The sequence below is a fragment of the Solanum verrucosum genome, unplaced genomic scaffold, assembly GCF_900185275.1.
Source record: "Solanum verrucosum unplaced genomic scaffold, falcon-dt-bn FXZP01000165.1, whole genome shotgun sequence".
Taxonomy (NCBI): domain Eukaryota; kingdom Viridiplantae; phylum Streptophyta; class Magnoliopsida; order Solanales; family Solanaceae; genus Solanum; species Solanum verrucosum.
The window spans coordinates 2,215,539-2,233,954 of record NW_026020340.1 but is presented as its reverse complement, the minus strand read 5'-3'; the positions used below and the strand labels follow the sequence as shown (position 1 = coordinate 2,233,954).

The 18,416-nt window shown below is 35.4% G+C and overlaps 2 protein-coding genes and 1 pseudogene across 3 annotated transcripts; 1 reads left to right on the top strand and 2 right to left on the bottom strand.

Moving 5' to 3' along the window:
- Window positions 1-726: 726 nt before the first annotated feature.
- LOC125837171 (uncharacterized) lies at window positions 727-9,065 on the top strand. 2 transcript variants are annotated; one of them, XM_049516314.1, is made up of 15 exons: window positions 727-975; window positions 1,159-1,247; window positions 2,476-2,542; window positions 2,659-2,774; window positions 3,722-3,788; window positions 3,900-3,948; window positions 4,065-4,150; window positions 4,276-4,541; window positions 4,644-4,699; window positions 5,042-5,127; window positions 5,707-5,799; window positions 6,692-7,016; window positions 7,097-7,755; window positions 8,145-8,379; window positions 8,645-9,065. In XM_049516314.1, exons 1-15 carry the CDS (start codon window positions 781-783, stop codon window positions 8,890-8,892), a joined length of 2,637 nt encoding a protein of 878 aa, XP_049372271.1. In that variant the 5' UTR covers window positions 727-780; the 3' UTR covers window positions 8,893-9,065. The 2 variants fall into 2 exon arrangements, with proteins under 2 accessions (XP_049372271.1, XP_049372272.1); XM_049516315.1 differs by having other exon boundaries at window positions 731-975; window positions 7,103-7,755.
- Window positions 9,066-9,767: 702 nt separating this feature from the next.
- LOC125837211 (ras-related protein Rab11D-like) lies at window positions 9,768-12,296 on the bottom strand. The gene is made up of 2 exons (XM_049516361.1): window positions 11,917-12,296; window positions 9,768-10,453 (listed from the first exon to the last, which is right to left on the bottom strand). Exons 1-2 carry the CDS (start codon window positions 12,147-12,149, stop codon window positions 10,012-10,014), a joined length of 675 nt encoding a protein of 224 aa, XP_049372318.1. The 5' UTR covers window positions 12,150-12,296; the 3' UTR covers window positions 9,768-10,011.
- A 1,133-nt stretch (window positions 12,297-13,429) lies between these two features.
- Window positions 13,430-18,029, bottom strand: LOC125836985 (uncharacterized; annotated as a pseudogene).
- Between the last annotated feature and the right edge of the window lie 387 nt (window positions 18,030-18,416).

Here is an 18,416-nt window from a genome sequence, read left to right as displayed (position 1 = left end):
TATTTGCATTTGTATAATTGACTGTTAACATTTGTATTTATATAATTGATTGCTATTATTTGCATTTGTATAATTGACTGTTAGCATTTGTATTTATATAATTGATTGTTTGAGAGAGAGGAGAGAGGAAAAAGGAAAGAGGAAGAGAGGAGAAACAAAATAGTTACACAAAATCCTAACCATAGTTGTAAATTGCAATTCTTTAAACTATAATGATGTATAATAAATAGGAAAAATTACATAAATACACAATTAAGATACCATATCTCTAAACTTTTCTACCATTAAAAAAAATAAAAAAATAATTTCCTCTCAGATACATCTCTATCTCCTCTCGGATACATCCCTACCCCCCTCTCGGATACATCCCCATCCCACCTCTGATATATCCCTATCCCCTCTCGGATGCATCCCTCCTATTAAGTAATGTATCATTTGCAGTGTATTGGACAACCAAGGAATGTATTTGAGAGCAATGAAAAGTCTGTGATTTTTGTAACTGGGGAAGCCTTCGAGATAAGATGTAATTAGCCCCCAACTGTATGAGATTTCTGTAAGTTATACTTATATATACATATTACATATTTGCCTAATTACGTAACATATTTTTTGGGCCCAAGTACACATTGGACTGAGAGTCCAAAACAAGTGGGCTAAAAGCCTAGTAATTTTGAGCAGCCCAAGTTTTCTTCAGTTCTGCTAAAATCAAACCTCCCACGAAAAACATCTTCAGTTTCCCTCTTTCTCTTCGAATTTGCAGCAGCCTGAAGAAGAAGAAAAATGGGTGGCAGAGGAAGATCTCGAACTCAAAGAAAACACTTTAGACAGAGCAGAGAAAATGTCTGGAAACGCAGTAAACATGATGATTCAGGGGAGAAACAAGACAGTGTTACTACTACTAATGATGGCAACAAAGAACATCGCCATTGGGAACCTTTTGCCACCCAAAATCTTGCCTTTGATGAGTATTATAAGGTAAAAACTAAAAAAAGTTGTCTTTTTTGGGTATTTGGGATGTGGGTATTTGATTATATGTTTGGTTGAGTGATGGGGTTTGAGTGATTTTGAAAAAAGAATGTCTTTTGAGCTATTTGGGATGTGGGTATTTGCTTATATGTTTAGTTGAGTGATGGGGTTTGAGTAATTTTTTGTTTGTAGGAGCAAGGAATAGTGCCAACTGAAGAATGGGATACTTTTATTGGATTTCTTAGAACTCCATTGCCTGCTGCATTCAGAATCAATTCCAGGTTTATGTTTATCCAATTTTGAGTTTTTAATTTTCCCCATTTGAATCTTTAAGCTCCCGTTTGGCTGTAGATTTTGAAGTTGAAACTTGAATATTTGAGTTGTTGAAGTTGTGGGTTTTGGAATTTGAGGTTGTGTTTGAACATGTAATTTACTTGAAGTTTTGTGAGTGGAAGTCTCGCAAATCCGAAAACTGGTCTGAGCCAGTTTTTGGGAACTTGAAATATTTGAAGAATAAAGTTTTAAAATTTACTCCCAAAGTCTATGGCGAAACGCTAGCTTAATTTGCTTCTTGAAATTCGTTTTGATTGCTATCTAGATGGTAATGTAAGGACTATAGTTGAAGACTTGAAGTACAGCTTAATGAATGTTTGTTATTTCCTTTTGTTCGTCTTTATGGCTTTAGACTTGATTTGATTTGAACACGATTGACTATAGTTGAAGTATAGCTTAATGAAAGTTTGTTATTTCCTTTTGTTTGTCTTTATGGCTTTAGAATTGATCAGATTTGAACACGATTGGATTGATGTGTTTTTTTTGCTCGAAGAGAAGCTAAGTATGCTAAATGTTACAAAAATTGTGAGAAAAATGTTGATTTTGTTTTTAACTTTGAGCACTTCTCTTTCATATGCAAAGTTTTTGCAAGCTCTAATTGCACAATCTGTGAAGCTTCAATTGTTGTGCTTCTGATGGCAGTGGCGGAGCCAAAATTTTTAATAAGGGGGTTCAAAATCTGAGAAGTAAACACACGAACTAAAGGAAGGGGGTTCGACATCTATTATACATACCTAAAAAATAATTTAATATTTTTCGCCGAGGGGGCATTATATGCTGCCTCCGCCCCTGTCTGATGGTACTGTGGCTTTTAACAATATAATACAAATTTGGTGGTGGGTGTACATGTTCCTCTTATCACGATTGCATGACAAGTGCACCTTGTTCAGAATGGCTATGTGCTGCTATTAGCATGTACCTGTAATAATCTAATGTCATCTTTTCTAAATACTATGTGAGGTTCTTCTTTTGAAATCTAAAAATATAACACATTAATTTAAAATAAAGGGTTAAATGTAGCAAATCCTCCTGCTTCAAGTTTCAAGTAGTATGTAAAGACTAAGTAAACTTGTTTGTTGTAGCCTAACCCTATTAGAAGATCTTATGACTCTAAGAAGAAAGCAATTTCTGATAAAATTAAATTATATTGAACTCCCCATTTTGTTAATATTGCAGTGCCCAGTGCTATGTGGATATTCGTACCAAGTTGGAGAACGATTTTATGAAATCTCTTCAGGCAGAGGTTGATCAACTGAATTATGTTTTCCTTTCATTTATGATCTTCCTGCATTACATAAGCAGTATTTAGAGTATAATCATTCAATGCCTTACTGTTTCTATATTTCAAGTATGATTCAGGGTGTAGATGGGAGTGAGGTCGAGGGAATAAAACCATTACCTTGGTATCCAGAGAATCTTGCTTGGCAATCTAATTTTTCACGCAATCAGTTGAGGAAAAACCAAATCCTTGAGAGGTTAGTAATGCACTTTCTGTTAATGTGTTTTAACTTTCTGTAGACTCGATTAACTATTGTGTAGTGAGAGATCATTTATAGGTATGTGACAGAGTAGCTCATGGCTTTCTCCAAATGATTATTGTGAAGTGCTAACTGCTAAACTTGGTGCTTAGCTCTCTACTTCCATACACTTTGTTGTCTTGCTAAATGGATCTGAAAATACTCGTTGTTCCCCTTAGTCATCGAAGTTTCTGTGCTGTTTATTCTTCAACCAAGTCACTTATTTACTGCTTTTCTGCCATATAGTTTTTCATGAGCTCACAGGTTCAAACCCTGTTTCAGAAAGAGCCTTGTATTTAAGTGGAAAAGGGTAGAGGGGTGTGCTCATCATCCACTGATTTAAGAATGGGGCACCATTGGCCCTCTGAGATTTCTCAGTTATAAAATAAAATAAAATAAAATAAAGAGGTCAATATTGGCCTTTTAGTTTTTCATGAGCTTACATGTTCGAACCCTGTTTCAGAAAGAGCCTTGTATTTAAGTGGAAAAGGGTAGAGAGGTGTGCTCATCATTCACTGATTTACGAATGGGGCACCATTGGCCCTCTGAGATTTCTCAGTTATAAAATAAAATAAAGAGGTCAATATTTTGGGATGGACTTAAACAGAAAGTAGCTCAAAGAAAATAGGATGGAGGGACTGGAGTATAGAATTTTCATAACTCATTGTTCACAGCACCTATGGTATCTTACATTACCATCAAGATAAATTTTGCTTATTATTTCATAGAAATAGCTGAAGAACCACATCGAAATTAATGAAGCTTGCACATTTTGCTTTTATGTTTTGAACTGCATAGTGCATACTGGCCTGATTGTTTCTGATAAAAAACGACTGGACCTATAATTGAGGACAACTTCTGATTGTTTCTTATAAATATTTGAGGTTATTTTTATAAATTTTCAGGTTCCATGAGTTCTTGAAGCTACAAAATGAAATTGGAAACATTACGAGACAGGAGGCTGTTAGCATGGTTTGTCAAGTTGACCTTCATCTCTCTATGTTCCCTGTTGGACTATACCATCACAGATTTGTTTGATAGCTCTCCTTTTATTGTCTTCATCTTGCAACTGTTTTGATTTAGGTTCCTCCCCTATTCCTGGATGTACGTCCCGATCATTTTGCCCTTGACAGTAAGTTATTTTCTACGGATTCTAAATTACAATTGCATGTTATCTTCTAATTGGGTTATTTTCACATATTCATTCTGAATGCTTTCTGTATCTTGACTGTTCCTATAATCATGCAGTGTGTGCCGCTCCCGGTTCAAAAACATTTCAGTTGCTTGAGATGATACACCACTTGGCTGAACCAGGGACATTACCTAGTGGAATGGTCTTCTTCCTTCCTTAGCTCTCTCTTCAAGTCATGGATGCCTATGCAGCTTCTTTGTTTTCATGTGAACTATCTGCACTTTTGTGACTTCGTCTTGGTTCTTTTTGGAATAACTCTTTATATAGGTCTTAGCAAATGATGTTGATGTCCAAAGGTGTAACCTTCTTATTCACCAAACAAAGAGGATGTCTACTGCCAACTTGATCGTCACAAACCATGAAGCGCAGCACTTCCCGAGCTGTCGTTTAGATAGAAATTTTGCAAATGGTTCTGAGACGCAAACAGTGAGGGAATTAGATATTAATCAACTTCAATTTGATCGTGTGTTGTGTGATGTTCCATGCAGTGGTGATGGCACTCTGCGCAAGGCTCCTGATATATGGAGGAAATGGTAGTTATTACATCCTATTGTAGTCCGTATCACTCTCATTTTAGTGTGTATGGTGGTTTCTGATGTTCACCTTCCCCCTCCTCCTGTATTTGCATCATACAGGAATGCTGGAAATGGTAACGGTCTCCATGGGCTACAGATTCAGATAGCAATGCGAGGTTCCTTGCTCTCTCTCTCTCTCATTCAGAGACAATTTTTCTTAGTTCTAAGTAACAACTTTATCAATTATTCATTTCTGTCTATACTTCTAGCACTTCTATTTTTAGTACTTCTACTACTCGCCACTATTTACCTTTATTTTGTATAATGTTGGCCTAACATGAATTTAATGGAGAAACATGGTCATTGAGGTTTCATATAACCAACTGACCTTAATTTGTTTGGGACTGAGGCATAGTTATAATTTCTCTATATATGCCTTATACAACGCTATGCAATGTTTTTTACTGTTCTGAGTTGCCTTCTGTAGATACATGATTGTTTTAAAACATATATTGCAGGATTGTCTTTGCTTAAAGTAGGTGGAAGGATGGTTTATTCGACTTGCTCAATGAATCCCATTGAGAATGAGGCTGTGGTTGCTGAGGTAACTCATTAGGAAAAATGCTGGCATATTTGCTCTTCCCTTATGTTTTTTTTAAAAAGGATAAAATTGCTGGCATATTTGCTCTTCCCTTATTTTTTTTTAGAAAGGATAAAATTGCTGGCATATCAATTAACATTCCGTTGCTTAATTCAACAACAACTATGCTGCAATTCCAAGCTAGTGAGAGTATGTTCTATAATCCTGATTAATGTCGCTCCATCGAGGCACTTCTCAATCCAATATTCAATAATTAATTTTCTCCAACACTAGTTCTCCACATTTTCTACTGGCATACAAATTTCTAACACGATTAAAAGACTGCAGCAAAGCTTCTTAACATGGTAGTTGAATGTTTTTTCCCAAGTATTGCAACCTTTGCAACATGTTTTCTTGCTTCTTGTGACACTATGGATGGCTGACGATTAATCAGTATAGTTTTTTCTGAGAAACAGAGCTTAGACATACATTACATACATGCACACACAAATATATGTAATTATGTACGTGTGTTGCCTTCTAATTTCGCAAGCACTTTAAAACTTGTTGTGCCTCCTCCCAAACTGTCTTTTGATATTGCAGATCTTACGGAGATGTGGGGAGTCCGTTGAACTTGTTGATGTGTCCAGTGAGGTTCCACAACTTGTTCGCAGACCAGGTCTTAAAAAATGGAAGGTGTGGAAAAAAAAGTTCATCCTTAACCTTCATCTTTTTTTTCCCATGTTATGTCGCGGACCAGAGGGCCATGTCCATTATAATCCATTATGTACGAAAGGAGATATAGTGGTGTTTGAAGATGCATTGTATATCCACAAAATGATCTCTTTTTCAGCTTTATGTCACAGGATTGTGGGATTTTGTGTTTATCTAGTTCATGATGCTATCAGTCTCAAATAATAGTCTATATCTGGTGAGAAAATTTGGGGAGTAATCAGTATGACCTTAGGAGCTTTGATATCTTGTGAAAGTTGTTTAAGAACATAAGAAAATTTTGTGTGTGTTCACACAGCTCTGTGTTATTTTTTTCTTCTGTGGGTGGAATATAAAATTTAATAGTCCTGCCATTTCAATTTGCTTGGTGGTGTTTGACTGGACATGGTGTTTAAGAAAAATACAAAGACTGATGACAGTCTTATAATACATGAAATATCAAAAGTGTTCCTAGTACCAAGCTATTTGCCAGTGGACCCTAGAACAGGCCATGTCAATGTGACAGTGGGAATATAAAAATTACGGAATTAGTTTTTAAATATAGAAATATGTCAAATCGTTTGGAAGGACAAAAAGGAAAGAGTGTCAAACAGATTGAGACAATGAGAATTCTGCTGTATGATGTTGTACTGATTCCAAGAATGCTAGGAGGTGATCACAACATTTAGTCGTCTCTACAGCTTTTCAATGATCTTGTCTGTATTTATAAGTTCTATCGATCTTTTAGTTGTGTGGGCGGCAGCATAACAAAGATTAAAATGAGTTCTTAAAACATTTCAATTTCCGTTGTGCTAGACAGGTTCCATTGCTTTATACTGCATGATTTGATTTGTTGTTTGCTCATCTGTACGCACAGGTTCGAGATAAAGGAGCGTGGTGGACTTCTTATAAAGATGTTCCTGAGGGTCGTAGAAATGCAATTGTTCCAGGGATGTTCCCCTCTGGCAAAACCTATTTGGATGCATCTGAGAAAAATGATGATGCAACTAGAGACCAATTGTCTGATAATGGAAATGATGCCAATGTCATTGAGGTGTTGGAAGATCCAGCAACTGCAGCTACGATCTCGGATGAGGAAGTTTCAACTCTACCTCTGGAACGTTGTATGAGGATAGTGCCGCATGATCAGAATAGTGGAGCCTTCTTTGTTTCCGTATTTCAAAAGCTCTCTCCTTTGCCGGGTGAGTTTAAAGTTTTACTGTCTGTTCATTAGTACATTACTCGGAAAATTGAATCATTTGACATTTGATTGTTTCTGCAGCTGCAGCCTTTCAGCAGAAGAAACCTGTGTCTTCGCGAGGGAAGCCAAATTCCAGTGATGTTATTCAAGCGGAAAGTTTAACAACTAAGGTCAAAGAAGATGTGAATGTAGAGGATGTCAAGCCAGTGGATTCTGTTGGTACCCAAGAAGTGACTATGGATGATGCTGATATTCAAGCTGAAAGTGTAACAACTAAGGTCAAAGAAGATGAAAATACCGAGGATGTTAAGCCAGTGGATTCTGTTGGTAGCCAAGATGTGACTATGGATGAGGTTGGCAATGGAACAGATGAAACTGCTTTGGATACTGAGCCCAGTGAAATATTGGAGAAAACCGAGAAAGAGGAAACTCAACCTTCAACTGATACAAGAGCTGAGCCCGAGACTGTGAGAGGGAAAAGAAAGTTACAAATGCAAGGCAAGTGGAGAGGGGTTGACCCGGTTATATTTTACAAGGAGGAGGCAGTTGTGAGTAAGATAAAGGATTTCTACGGTATCAAGGAATCCTTTCTATTCGAAGGACATTTGATTACCAGGAATAGTGATATGAACCATGTCAAGAGAATTTATTATGTCTCAAAGTCTGTGAAGGAAGTTTTGCATCTCAATTTTCTAGCTGGTCAGCAGCTTAAAATAGCTTCAGTTGGGCTCAAGATGTTTGTAAGTCTATCTGAATTTGACACTTCATTTCTCTTCAAGCGATTTTTCTCCAATTTGACACGTAACTTCTCTTTGTGGGGATTTTATCACATTTGACACTTCTTTGGATTTTTTTGTCAAATTCGACACGTAACTTCTCTTCGTAGAGCTTGTATCATAAAAGTAAAAATTGCACCAACAATAACTATGCCTCAGTCCCAGACTAGTAGTTGGGATAGGCAAAATAGCAAAAGTGGCAACTCCAACCCACCTTGTGTTTTTTTTCTTCTTAAAAAGATGAAGTAAGATAAGGAGCGAGAAGATAGAGGCAAGGGCTTTCTTTTCTCGTATCCTCCTGCCTATTGCACCATTTAGGTGACCTTTTTGCTTTGGTTATTTCCACATTGCAGGAGCGCCAAACATCAAAAGATGGTGCATCTGCACCATGTATATTCCGCATATCATCTGAAGGATTGCCATTAATGCTGCCACATATAACAAAACAAATATTATACGCATCTCCTGCAGACTTCAAGCATCTTTTGCAGTACAAGAGCATTAAATTGGGTGATTTTGTGGATGCTGAATTTGGTGAAAAGGCCTCACAGCTGTTGATGGGTTGTTGTGTGGTAGTTCTGAACAAAGGTTAGTTCTAGTGTTTGGCTATGATCTCACAAATACTAAATTTCAGTATTTCAAGTGAAATCATGGTTTTTGTGCAAAAATATCGAACTTTTTTCAAATGTAATTTTCATGTCCAAACATTAACTTCCAAATGCTCTCAATGAACTTCAATTTCAAGTTCTCTTTGATCAACTTCAACCAAATACTGGCCAAACACCTCCACATTTCCTAGAAAGAATACTCGTTGCTTTGCTTCTATTTAAGTTTTGTTGATCGTTTCCTGCAGAAAATAAGACGTTGTCAGAGGCTCAAGCGGATCCATCAACTATCGCCATAGGATGCTGGAGAGGTAGGGCTAATATATCAGTAATGGTCACTGCACTCGATTGCCAAGAACTTCTTGAAAGGATGTCAATGGGCGTGGAGGAGGAAACAAAAGCGTCCTCGCCAGAAATCATGCCATCAACTAACAAGGCAGATGAAATAGTTGAAGCAGTGGAAGATGAAGTTAAAGAAAACACAGAACAACCATGAGAACACTCATTATAAAACTTAACAATTTTGGAGGTTGTTATAGGTGTACCATGATAGTGAATTTAGTAATTGCTTGTTTGTAGGTTACTCAAGTTTATTCAACATATCTACAATGATAATTCTTATTGTGTATTTTAGATTTTTTTTTATCAATATGTTGAATTATTCAAGTACACCATAGTTATGACCATTGAGCCTAAATTTCATTTCCACTTTCTGTCGAGGGTGTATCAGAAACAACCTCTCTACCTAAGGTTTGCGTATGTTCTATCTTCCTCAGATCTCACTTTATGAGATTATATAGAGTATGTTGTTGTTTGATCATTTGATATGGGGAACATATTGGTCCCACTGATGCAATCAACTTTCATGTCTTCAGTTATGCACCTTTATAGACAATCTTTCACATGTATGAATCTGAATTATTTGCTGTCTTTTTCGTCACTGCTGTATATAGGTTCTCTGTTAGGTACCCCATAGATCTTGTATATTCTGTCCTCTATTTTTTTTAAAAGACGAAATTATATCAATAGACAATGTGTCTAACGGTCTTTTTATTTATAAAATTTGAGAACTTTCTAATTGAAACCAATTCCTTACATCTAAAAAAGTGACTATATAGATGTATGTAAACACTATGTTAGAGAAATTCTTTGTCCTTTACAAGAATTTGTGTACACAATTTGATTTAATTGGAGATAAGTTGGTAATACTTGGCCTTCTGTTATGTAACTTAATCTGAACTAATCAACTTTTGTGATAAATACAAGTGAGGAGAGAATGATGTGTACGCAACCTTACCACTATCACCTTATGACATAGAGAGATTGTTTCCAGTAGATCCTCGAGTCAAAGTAAAATCAGTAGATATAATATTATCAGTAAAAAGATTTATGAATTCAGCTGCAACTGTCTTTAGTGCAAACCATATAACTATTTCCTTTCATTAAAACAGTACAAAAATAACATCATACATATATAAACAAAAAGACTTTCAAGAATCACTATGAGATGAGTTTTGAAATCTAACAACACCCAAAGAATGAAAAAGAAAGTCCAAATACTCAATATCTCAAAATCCCTTCTTTTTTTGTGGCTACTGAGAAGAATTCCAATATCTTAAGAACTACAGCATGCCTTCTTTTCTGGGATAACTTGTGCAGGACCAGGTACAAGAATTTTCTTTCCAGCTAATGAAGCAGGATTACCATTTGCTTGATCATCACCGGCAGCGAGATTCTTCTTGTTCACAATGTTGAAGATCTCTGTCAAAACGGTTAAGAAGGCATCCTCGACGTTTGTGGCCTCCATTGCAGATGTCTCTAAGAAGAACAATCCTTCTTTTTGTGCAAATTCTTTAGCATCCTCGGTGGGAACAGCTCGTTGATCTTCAAGATCAGTTTTGTTTCCGATCAGCATAATCACGATGTTCTTGTCAGCATGTGCACGTAACTCTTCAAGCCAGCGTGGGATGTGATCAAAGGTTTGGCGTTTTGTTATGTCGTAAACCAACAGAGCTCCAACAGCTCCCCTGTAGTACGCGCTCGTGACAGCTCTATATCTGATCATGACAACAAAGCAATGATTGAGTGACGTATAAGCTGTTAAGACTCGGTTCTGAAAGGGATTTTTGGAATGTCTTAGGTAAACCAAGGAACACAGAATAGCTGAAAAAGAAGATTAGACATGACCAACCCCACCCCACCCCCAAAAGAACCAAAGAAAGGAAAGAACGAAATGTCTGATGGTTTTACCCCTTAAGATCTAGCAAAGTAAGAGCTGAAGTAACTGGAAGCAAACAAATTTACACAAATTGCTGCCCACAGGGCTTTGGTTTAGTGGTAAGAACGGAGCAAAAATGTGTGGGTTAGAGCACATCATGGGTTCAAACCAAACCATAACAAAAAGCTAGGCATTTAAGTGGAAACTTGCCAAACCAAGTTCTGAACCGTGCACCACTGCACTAGGTGATTTCGATAATTGAAAAACAAAAAGATTTACAGGAACTGTTTGGAACCTCTATTTCAGCTTAAGTAATGTAACAGTGATAGACATCACTGGTTTCTCCTCTAATACAAGATTGTTTCATTGTTTGGTTGAAAGCGACAACAATGGTGAATATCGAAACTCATAGTGGTGTAAGTCCTTTAGTATGGAGGGGGAAATTGATGCAGTCCTACAGTAAGAGAAACAATTCTGAATCTCTGAGCAACATGTATATGAGTTCAAACTTACAAATTCACCAATATAAAGCTTTTCTTCAGGTGATTCAACAAAAACTCATAGCAAAGGCAAAGCTCACTACACAGTTTTACTATATGACAAACACATTACTAAATATCTTTTATGATATCAGCAGCTTCAAACACAAAGCAAAAGAACAAGAAAAGCGAGATCAAAGTGAAGAAAACAGCATTATATAACAACAAACACACAATTCATTTAGCTTCTCAACTCAAAACTACCCCCAAAAATGTACTCCCTTTCTCTCTTTTGCACTAATATTTAAAGATCAAAAGTTGTGCCTTTAACAATGCTTCAAAACAAGAGAACTAAAAAGAACCATTACAAGTGAAAAAGAAATGTATTCCCTTTCTTACACTCTATATAGCACTAATATTTGTAGATCAAAACAACTTCTTTTCTTTGACACCCATCTTCTCATTCTTCTCTAATCATCATAAAGTTGTAAACTTTAACAACACTTGCAGCAAAACAAGAAAACTAAAAAGATTCATTTTTTAAGCAAAGAACCATCACAACTTTTTTCTTTAAACACCCATTTCCTCAATTCATTTCCAACATCAAAAGTTGTAAACTTCAACAATACTTACAGCAAAACAAGAAAACTAAAAAGATTTCATTTTTTTTAGCAAAGAACCATCACAACTTTTTTCTTTAAACACCCATTTCCTCAATCATTTCCAACATCAAAAAGTTGTAAACTTTAACAATACTTACATCAAAACAATCAAAACTAAAAAACGATTCAAACTTTAGCAAAAAAAACAAAACCCCATTTACCTTTCTTGGCCAGCAGTATCCCAGATCTGAGCTTTAACAGACTTACGTTGAATAACAAGTGTTCTTGTCTGGAATTCAACACCAATTGTAGCTTTAGAATCAAGACTAAACTCATTTCTTGCAAAACGAGCTAGTATTTGAGATTTTCCCACAGCTGAATCACCTATCAAAACAACCTTAAAAACATAGTCTATTTTCTGACTTGCATCACCATACCCACCCCCACTTGCCATCTTTTTTTTCCTTTTCAAAAAAAATTTCTGTGTAAAAATCAGCAGAAAATGGAAGAAGAAAGTGAGCAGAGACTAGCAAGAGAGAGAGAGAGAGCAAAAGAGGTACAAATGTTGGCTGTGTCTTAACTAGGCTCTTGCTGTCACAGTGTCACCCCCGGAAGGGTCGTTGAGTGATAAGTGGTCATTCAGGTTTAATTAGATGTCGGGATCAAGTCCTTTGAGTATAGAATCATTTTTATCAGAAGGGGTTTTACTATTAATATGAAATTTTTCAACGTAAACTTAAATTTCGTCAAATTTTAATAATATAGATATCGAATATCGAATTTTAAAAAAGAAAACTAAGCTCTTGCTGTCACTTTGTACTTGTATGAACAAAAAAAATCTCCAATTATTGTCATTTTAGTATAGACAAGGGATCATTGGTATGGGCTTATAGGAGTGGTTTTAGGTTTCGGGTTCGAGCTCTAAGTATGTAAAAAAATTTGTTGGGAGCGCTACCCTCGAATGGACCCTGTAGTGCGTGATCCGGATTTAGTAGGAGCTCCAATATGGACTCCAAACATTGGGTGGGAAACAAAAAAAAAGGTTGAATTATTCGATAATGAATTTAATGAGACTAATTTAAAATTATTCAACCTTAGATGAAAATTAGGGCGAAGTCACATGACACACTAACTTAAAATCTTATATGAATTTTTCTTCTAAGATGCTTTTCATCATTTTAACTGGCTTTACCATTGACCTATTCCGCGAGATCATTTCAATCTACACGCACATGGCGAAGCTTATTTCTAAATTTTGATTTATAATCATGAATTATAAGCTCATCCAAACATGGATGTTCTAGGTGATGAGTTGATTAGAGCATACTGAAGAAAAATCAATATAAATAGTTGAACCCCCAATTATTTAAATATCTTATATGCATAATTAGTTATGTATATTTAGGCTTGTATATCGATTAAGAAAAAAATAATGAATTTGATTGGCTATTTGTATAAAGAGATTTTGTTTAACCTTTTTGATCTATGTCAATGTAACAATTAAAGTCGATAGTCCAAGAAAATAAATAAAATTTTATAATTCTACTCTTGATATCTTTTGCTTCCAATTAGTAACTAATAATCACAATAAAATACTACAATAATTAAAACATAATTATTGAAAACAATAGTAAACAACGATAAGTATAAAAAGTATTAAGGCATCAAAATAAATAGATAAAAGTCTGCTATAACAAATAAACTGGGAAACTATTGTAGCTCAAGTTTTTATACTTATGTAGCTAGGAGATCATAACGACAAACAGGACAAGAATGTCCATTTTGTAGCCAAGTTGTAATGCAATGTTCATGAAACATATGTGAACACGGCATGCACATCGCCTGCTTGTGCTTCTCCTCATACTTTCCAAGCTCTTCGAAACAACTGACACAATCACTTTCATCCTTCTCCATCTTCCATAACAACTTCACCATGTCTGACACGAATAAAATCATATGAACGCTCAAATCCAAGCGCTGCCGCCCCTTGTTACACTTATCGCCAATAATTCCATGGATTTCTTCAATCATAGCATCAATCTTATCAAACACTTTACCCCATAATTTGTGCTAGAGATTATCTTCTAGAAAACGAAAGAACTTTTCACGTGACATGTATGTAGCAGAATGGAAAAGTTTGATATGGAGTGCTCTGCTATGAGCTTGCTCTTGTTCATCGATTCGTCCAGTAAACAAGGTATCAAATCGAAATTTAATGTATAATGTGGGTAAATTATACGTAGAATTAGTATTATGGTTATTGATACTTATTTCTTGACAAATTTTGATATTTGTATACAGTATTCTGTATTCCAATCGGGACGACAATATTTCAATTTCTTGGCCTTCGACATGGAAAACGCGAAAACAAAGGTTAAAACCTTAAAAAACACCCTTCTTCTTGATTAACTAACCTTAAATACACAAATGCTTCTTATTAAGAGTCACACACTCCTAAAAGAGTTTGAGATCACTTATTATTCGATATTAACTCTGTTAATAGTTCAGAATGAAACTAATACTTATTAAGAGTCAACGTGTAACACCCCAGAGAATTTTCGAACTAAGACTCGAGCCATCCTTCATGTGGAGTGGGATTTTACCGAGGAATAAAAAATTTCTTGAGTGTTAAGTTAAGGTCCCTAGGTGTAGCACATTGAGTTCCAAGAAGAGTTGAATTGGAAATAGTCATTTTGGAAAGAATCTGGAAAATTTGGCTATGGAAAAAAGGTGAGGTTTTGGTCAACTTTGAGCAGTCGTATCTCCTAGCTCAAAATGATTTAGGCGAATTTCCAGTTATGTCTGGAAAGCCCTTGGAATGATCTTTCCAACGCCGCGGAGTTTGCTTGATTCCGAGTTCGTATGAGTGACTTATGCCCTTTGGAAGTTGGGTTGTTGGCACAGTCGCACAGTCGCACAGTGCAGTTTGTTTAGTCCGAAAATTTTAAGGGTATTTTGGTCTTTTCCCTAATCTTTTCTTTGGGTTATATTGAGGTGTTAGACTGATGTTTGGATCATTTTTGTCCCATTTTAAAGAGTGAGAGTAAGAGTGAGAGTTAGGGCTTGGAAGATAAGAGAGAAAGAAGAGGAAAAGAAGAGGAGAAAGAGAAGAAGAAGCTAAGGATCGTCGTGGATTTTTGTCGGGGGTGATCCCTAATCAGGTATGTGAGTCTTTAGTGTGGGTTTATCCTTTCCCCCCCACATACCAAGCTCGTTTTTATGATTTGAGAAGAGATTGGATTTGTTGTTGAAGTTGTTGAAGTTGTTAGTTGTTGTTGATGTTGTTAGTTGTGTTGTTGAAGTTATTGTTGGTTGTGGGACAGGATTGGGCTGTGTATTTGAGTTGTGACCTATTGTATATTGAGGGATTTTATGATCCTTAGTGTTGGTTGGTTCATACCCCCACACACCAACTCGTTTTTAATTCCAAGAGAAGATTTATTGGTTGTTGAAGTTGTAGTGGTGTTGTGTTGAAGTTCTTGCTGATTTAGTACAGATTTCTGGCTGTGATTTTTGAGTTGAATCTATTGTATAATAAGGGTCTTTATGATTCTAAGTGTTGCTGCTGAAACCTTGAGGTTGAGAGGGTTTAGAATTGGAAAGAAACAAGGGGAAAAAGTCGGATTTTTGGGGAAAAAGGGGCTGGGCTGTTGCACCTCTCCTAGTGCCAAGGACACCAATCCTTCCCTTTCATTCACCATTTCTTTTTTTATACATGTTCCTAGGTATTATACCTATGTTTCCTAGTTGTTTCCAACACTCCAAGGTACTTCCAAAAGTCAAGTAAAACTACAAGTCAAGTGAAGTTAGTTTCCAAGTCAAGTGAAGTTAGTTTCCAATTCAAGTGAAGTTAGTTTCCAAGTCAAGTGAAGTCAAGCTTAGAAGTAAGTAAGTCAAAGCAAGTCTTTAAGGTTTTCCAAGAGTCTTCATTGAGCGTTTTAACTTCATTCTAAGGCTCAAGTTCCAAGTTAAGTATTGAGTTTCAAGTCAAGTCAAAAGTTAAGAGTTTCATGTTAAGTTAAGAGTTTCACATCAAGCCAAGAGTTCAAGTAAAGTAAAGAGTTTAAAGTTGAGTTCTTTTCTCAAAGTTATTAGGGAACTATGTATTCCCAAAGAAGTTTTAAAGAAATGTTTTTACATTTAAACAAGGTTGGAAACTGAGATTTCCAAAAAGCCTTCGAGCTAGTTTTTGAGTAATTATCTCATATCAGCAGGAAGAAATATGTTTTAAAAACATAAGAGCCAGTACATTTTTGGGAGTAGTATCGAGCACCGAATTGGGGGAGCGTTCAAAGAACCCACAGCCCCCATAGAACCATGTTAGCCACCATGGGTAGAAAAGGATCATACTTTTTAGATGAATCCTTTTCAGATTAGACTAGTGGATCCATTAGGCAGTTCAGGTCTTATACCTTTGGCCGGGTATAAGATGCTCTGGCAGCGTGAGGTCGATCGCTGTATCATCACTATAGCTCTTATGTGATGGTTGTCGGTTAGAGAAACTCCCACAGCAGTTATTGTATTTTCATACACAGAAATTATTGTATTTTATATACATCAGTTCAATTGTATTTCTATATACATCTCAGGCTTATTGTATCCTTGTATACACTCAGAGTTTATAGCATGTTTTAAACAGTCTTTCTTTATATCGCACTTGTTTTAAATTGCCTTATATTGAAAGAAGTCAGTCAGGTTGAGTTCAGTTATTCAAGAGTCGAGTATCCTTCAGTTAAGTATCTTTGAGTTAAGTATATATCTTGAGTTAAGTATATATCCTTGAGTTGAGTATCTATCTTGAGTTGAGTATCTATCTTTGAGTTGAGTATCTATCTTTGAGTTGAGTATCTGTCTCTGAGTCCAGTATCTATCTTCTGAGTTGAGTAAGTTTGAGTAGTTTTGGGTATTCCTTGAGTTGAGAAAGTTTGAAAAGAGGTAAGTTATTCAATTTATTCCAGTTTTTCTTCTAGCCTATGTTGTTTAGCTTTCTAGCTTACATACTCGTACATTCCACGTACTGAGCCATTTGGCCTGCATCTTTTTATGATGCAGACACAGGTATTCAGGATCATCAACAGGAGATTCGTTGATACATCCGGGAGTTCCAGTTAGCTATGACAAGCCTCTTTGCTTCCGGAGGATTTCATTTACCTTTCAGTTGTATCAGTTGTTAGGAGGTCGTGGGTCTTGTCCCGGCTTCCATCTTTATCAGTTAGAGGCTTCATAGATAGACAATAGAGTTTCAGAAGTCTCTTCATTTATTTTGTTAAATGTTTTGAAGACTAAAGTTGCCTTTTATGGCGAGTTGTATATATATTCTATTATACAGAGTTTTCTTTTGAGTTAAAGATTTATAAAGTTGAGTTTATAAACTCTTATTCAGTTTTAAGCTCTTGTATGCTTAAGTTAGTATTCCGCTTGGAGTCAGCCAGGATGAGGGTTTGCTTGGGGACCAGAAATGGTCTTCGAGTGCCGGCCACGTCCAGGGTGTAGGCTCGGGGCGTGACACAACGCACTCCTTAAAAGAGTTTGAGATAACTTGTTATACGATATTAACTTTGTTAACAATTCAGAATGAAACGAATAATCACGTCAAATTTAAGAGTGTTTGCGATACTTACCTATTGATTTTGAAAAGGGAAAATCTCAGATGAATGTCTTTTGAGTATTTGGGTTTGAACGAAGATTTTAAGGGAGGCAGGGGATTTTTATTTTTTTTTGGGGATAAAAAAGAACCTAAATTAATAGAAGAAAATTTTAGTTATTTGTTATTGGATAATGAAAGACTGCTAAATATTATAATTATAATCTAATATTATATTAAAACATGAAGGTGCTTATAATTTTTTTTGCCCTTAATCTACTATAGATAAAATTGTCATTAATACGTTTTCTAATATTTATTTAGGACTTAAAAATCAACTAATTATTAAATCTTTCCTTATTCATAATTTTTTTAAAAAAAATATTTAAGAATCTAAAACTAACTAAGATTCTACATTATGTTTATTATTATATGAAATTACATTAAGTAAAAATTGAGAATAAGAAGTAAATGGTTCATTCAAAAATTAAGACAAAACCTTACTGATAGCTGATATCTTATTTGGGTAGAATTTAATTTTGGGTCATTCGCACAATTAATGCTTATATTTTGAGTCGATTTTTAATTTTTATCCTTCAAATATTTTTGATACTACATAACTTTAGATCTAGTTTTACCTTTAGCTAGGCATATGTATCACAACATCAACACAAGTTATGCAAGACGCATTAAACTTTTAACACTCAATATATAATTTATGCCGCTTTCAGCTTCTGAAGATAAAAACATTATAGAACTTATGTTAATCAAAATATTTTCATTAAAAAAGCAACAAAGGTAAAAATTAAAGACCAATTAAACTTATTCAAACTTTCAAACATTAAATCACTAATTACAAGTCCATATATAAACTATATATCTATTTTATGTGGTATAACAATATTTCAAAAGAACCTTGTCCTCAAGGTTAAAGTCAGAAAACGTTATCGGGCAACTTGGAGCATTATAAAATGTGTACAATGTATAACTTGTTAGAAACCTAAACACGAAACTTATTCATGGATCCCAAGGTAAGAAGGAAAGAGTGCACAGCCTACTAGAAGAGAGCAAAAAGAACAATAATCAAAACATAATTAACAACACATATCAGGACAGAACAATAAATATAAAAAAAGT

Bases quoted from the DNA above. Each gene is read 5' to 3' on its own strand.
- LOC125837211 (XM_049516361.1), bottom strand. From the start codon at position 12,149: ATGGCAAGTGGGGGTGGGTATGGTGATGCAAGTCAGAAAATAGACTAT. The intron at 10,454-11,916 runs GTAAATGGGGTT...TGTCATGATCAG, and splicing joins GATACTGCTGGCCAAGAAAG to ATATAGAGCTGTCACGAGCG.
- LOC125837171 (XM_049516314.1), top strand. From the start codon at position 781: ATGGGTGGCAGAGGAAGATCTCGAACTCAAAGAAAACACTTTAGACAG. The intron at 3,789-3,899 runs GTTTGTCAAGTT...GTTTTGATTTAG, and splicing joins GACAGGAGGCTGTTAGCATG to GTTCCTCCCCTATTCCTGGA. The intron at 3,949-4,064 runs GTAAGTTATTTT...ATAATCATGCAG, and splicing joins CGATCATTTTGCCCTTGACA to TGTGTGCCGCTCCCGGTTCA.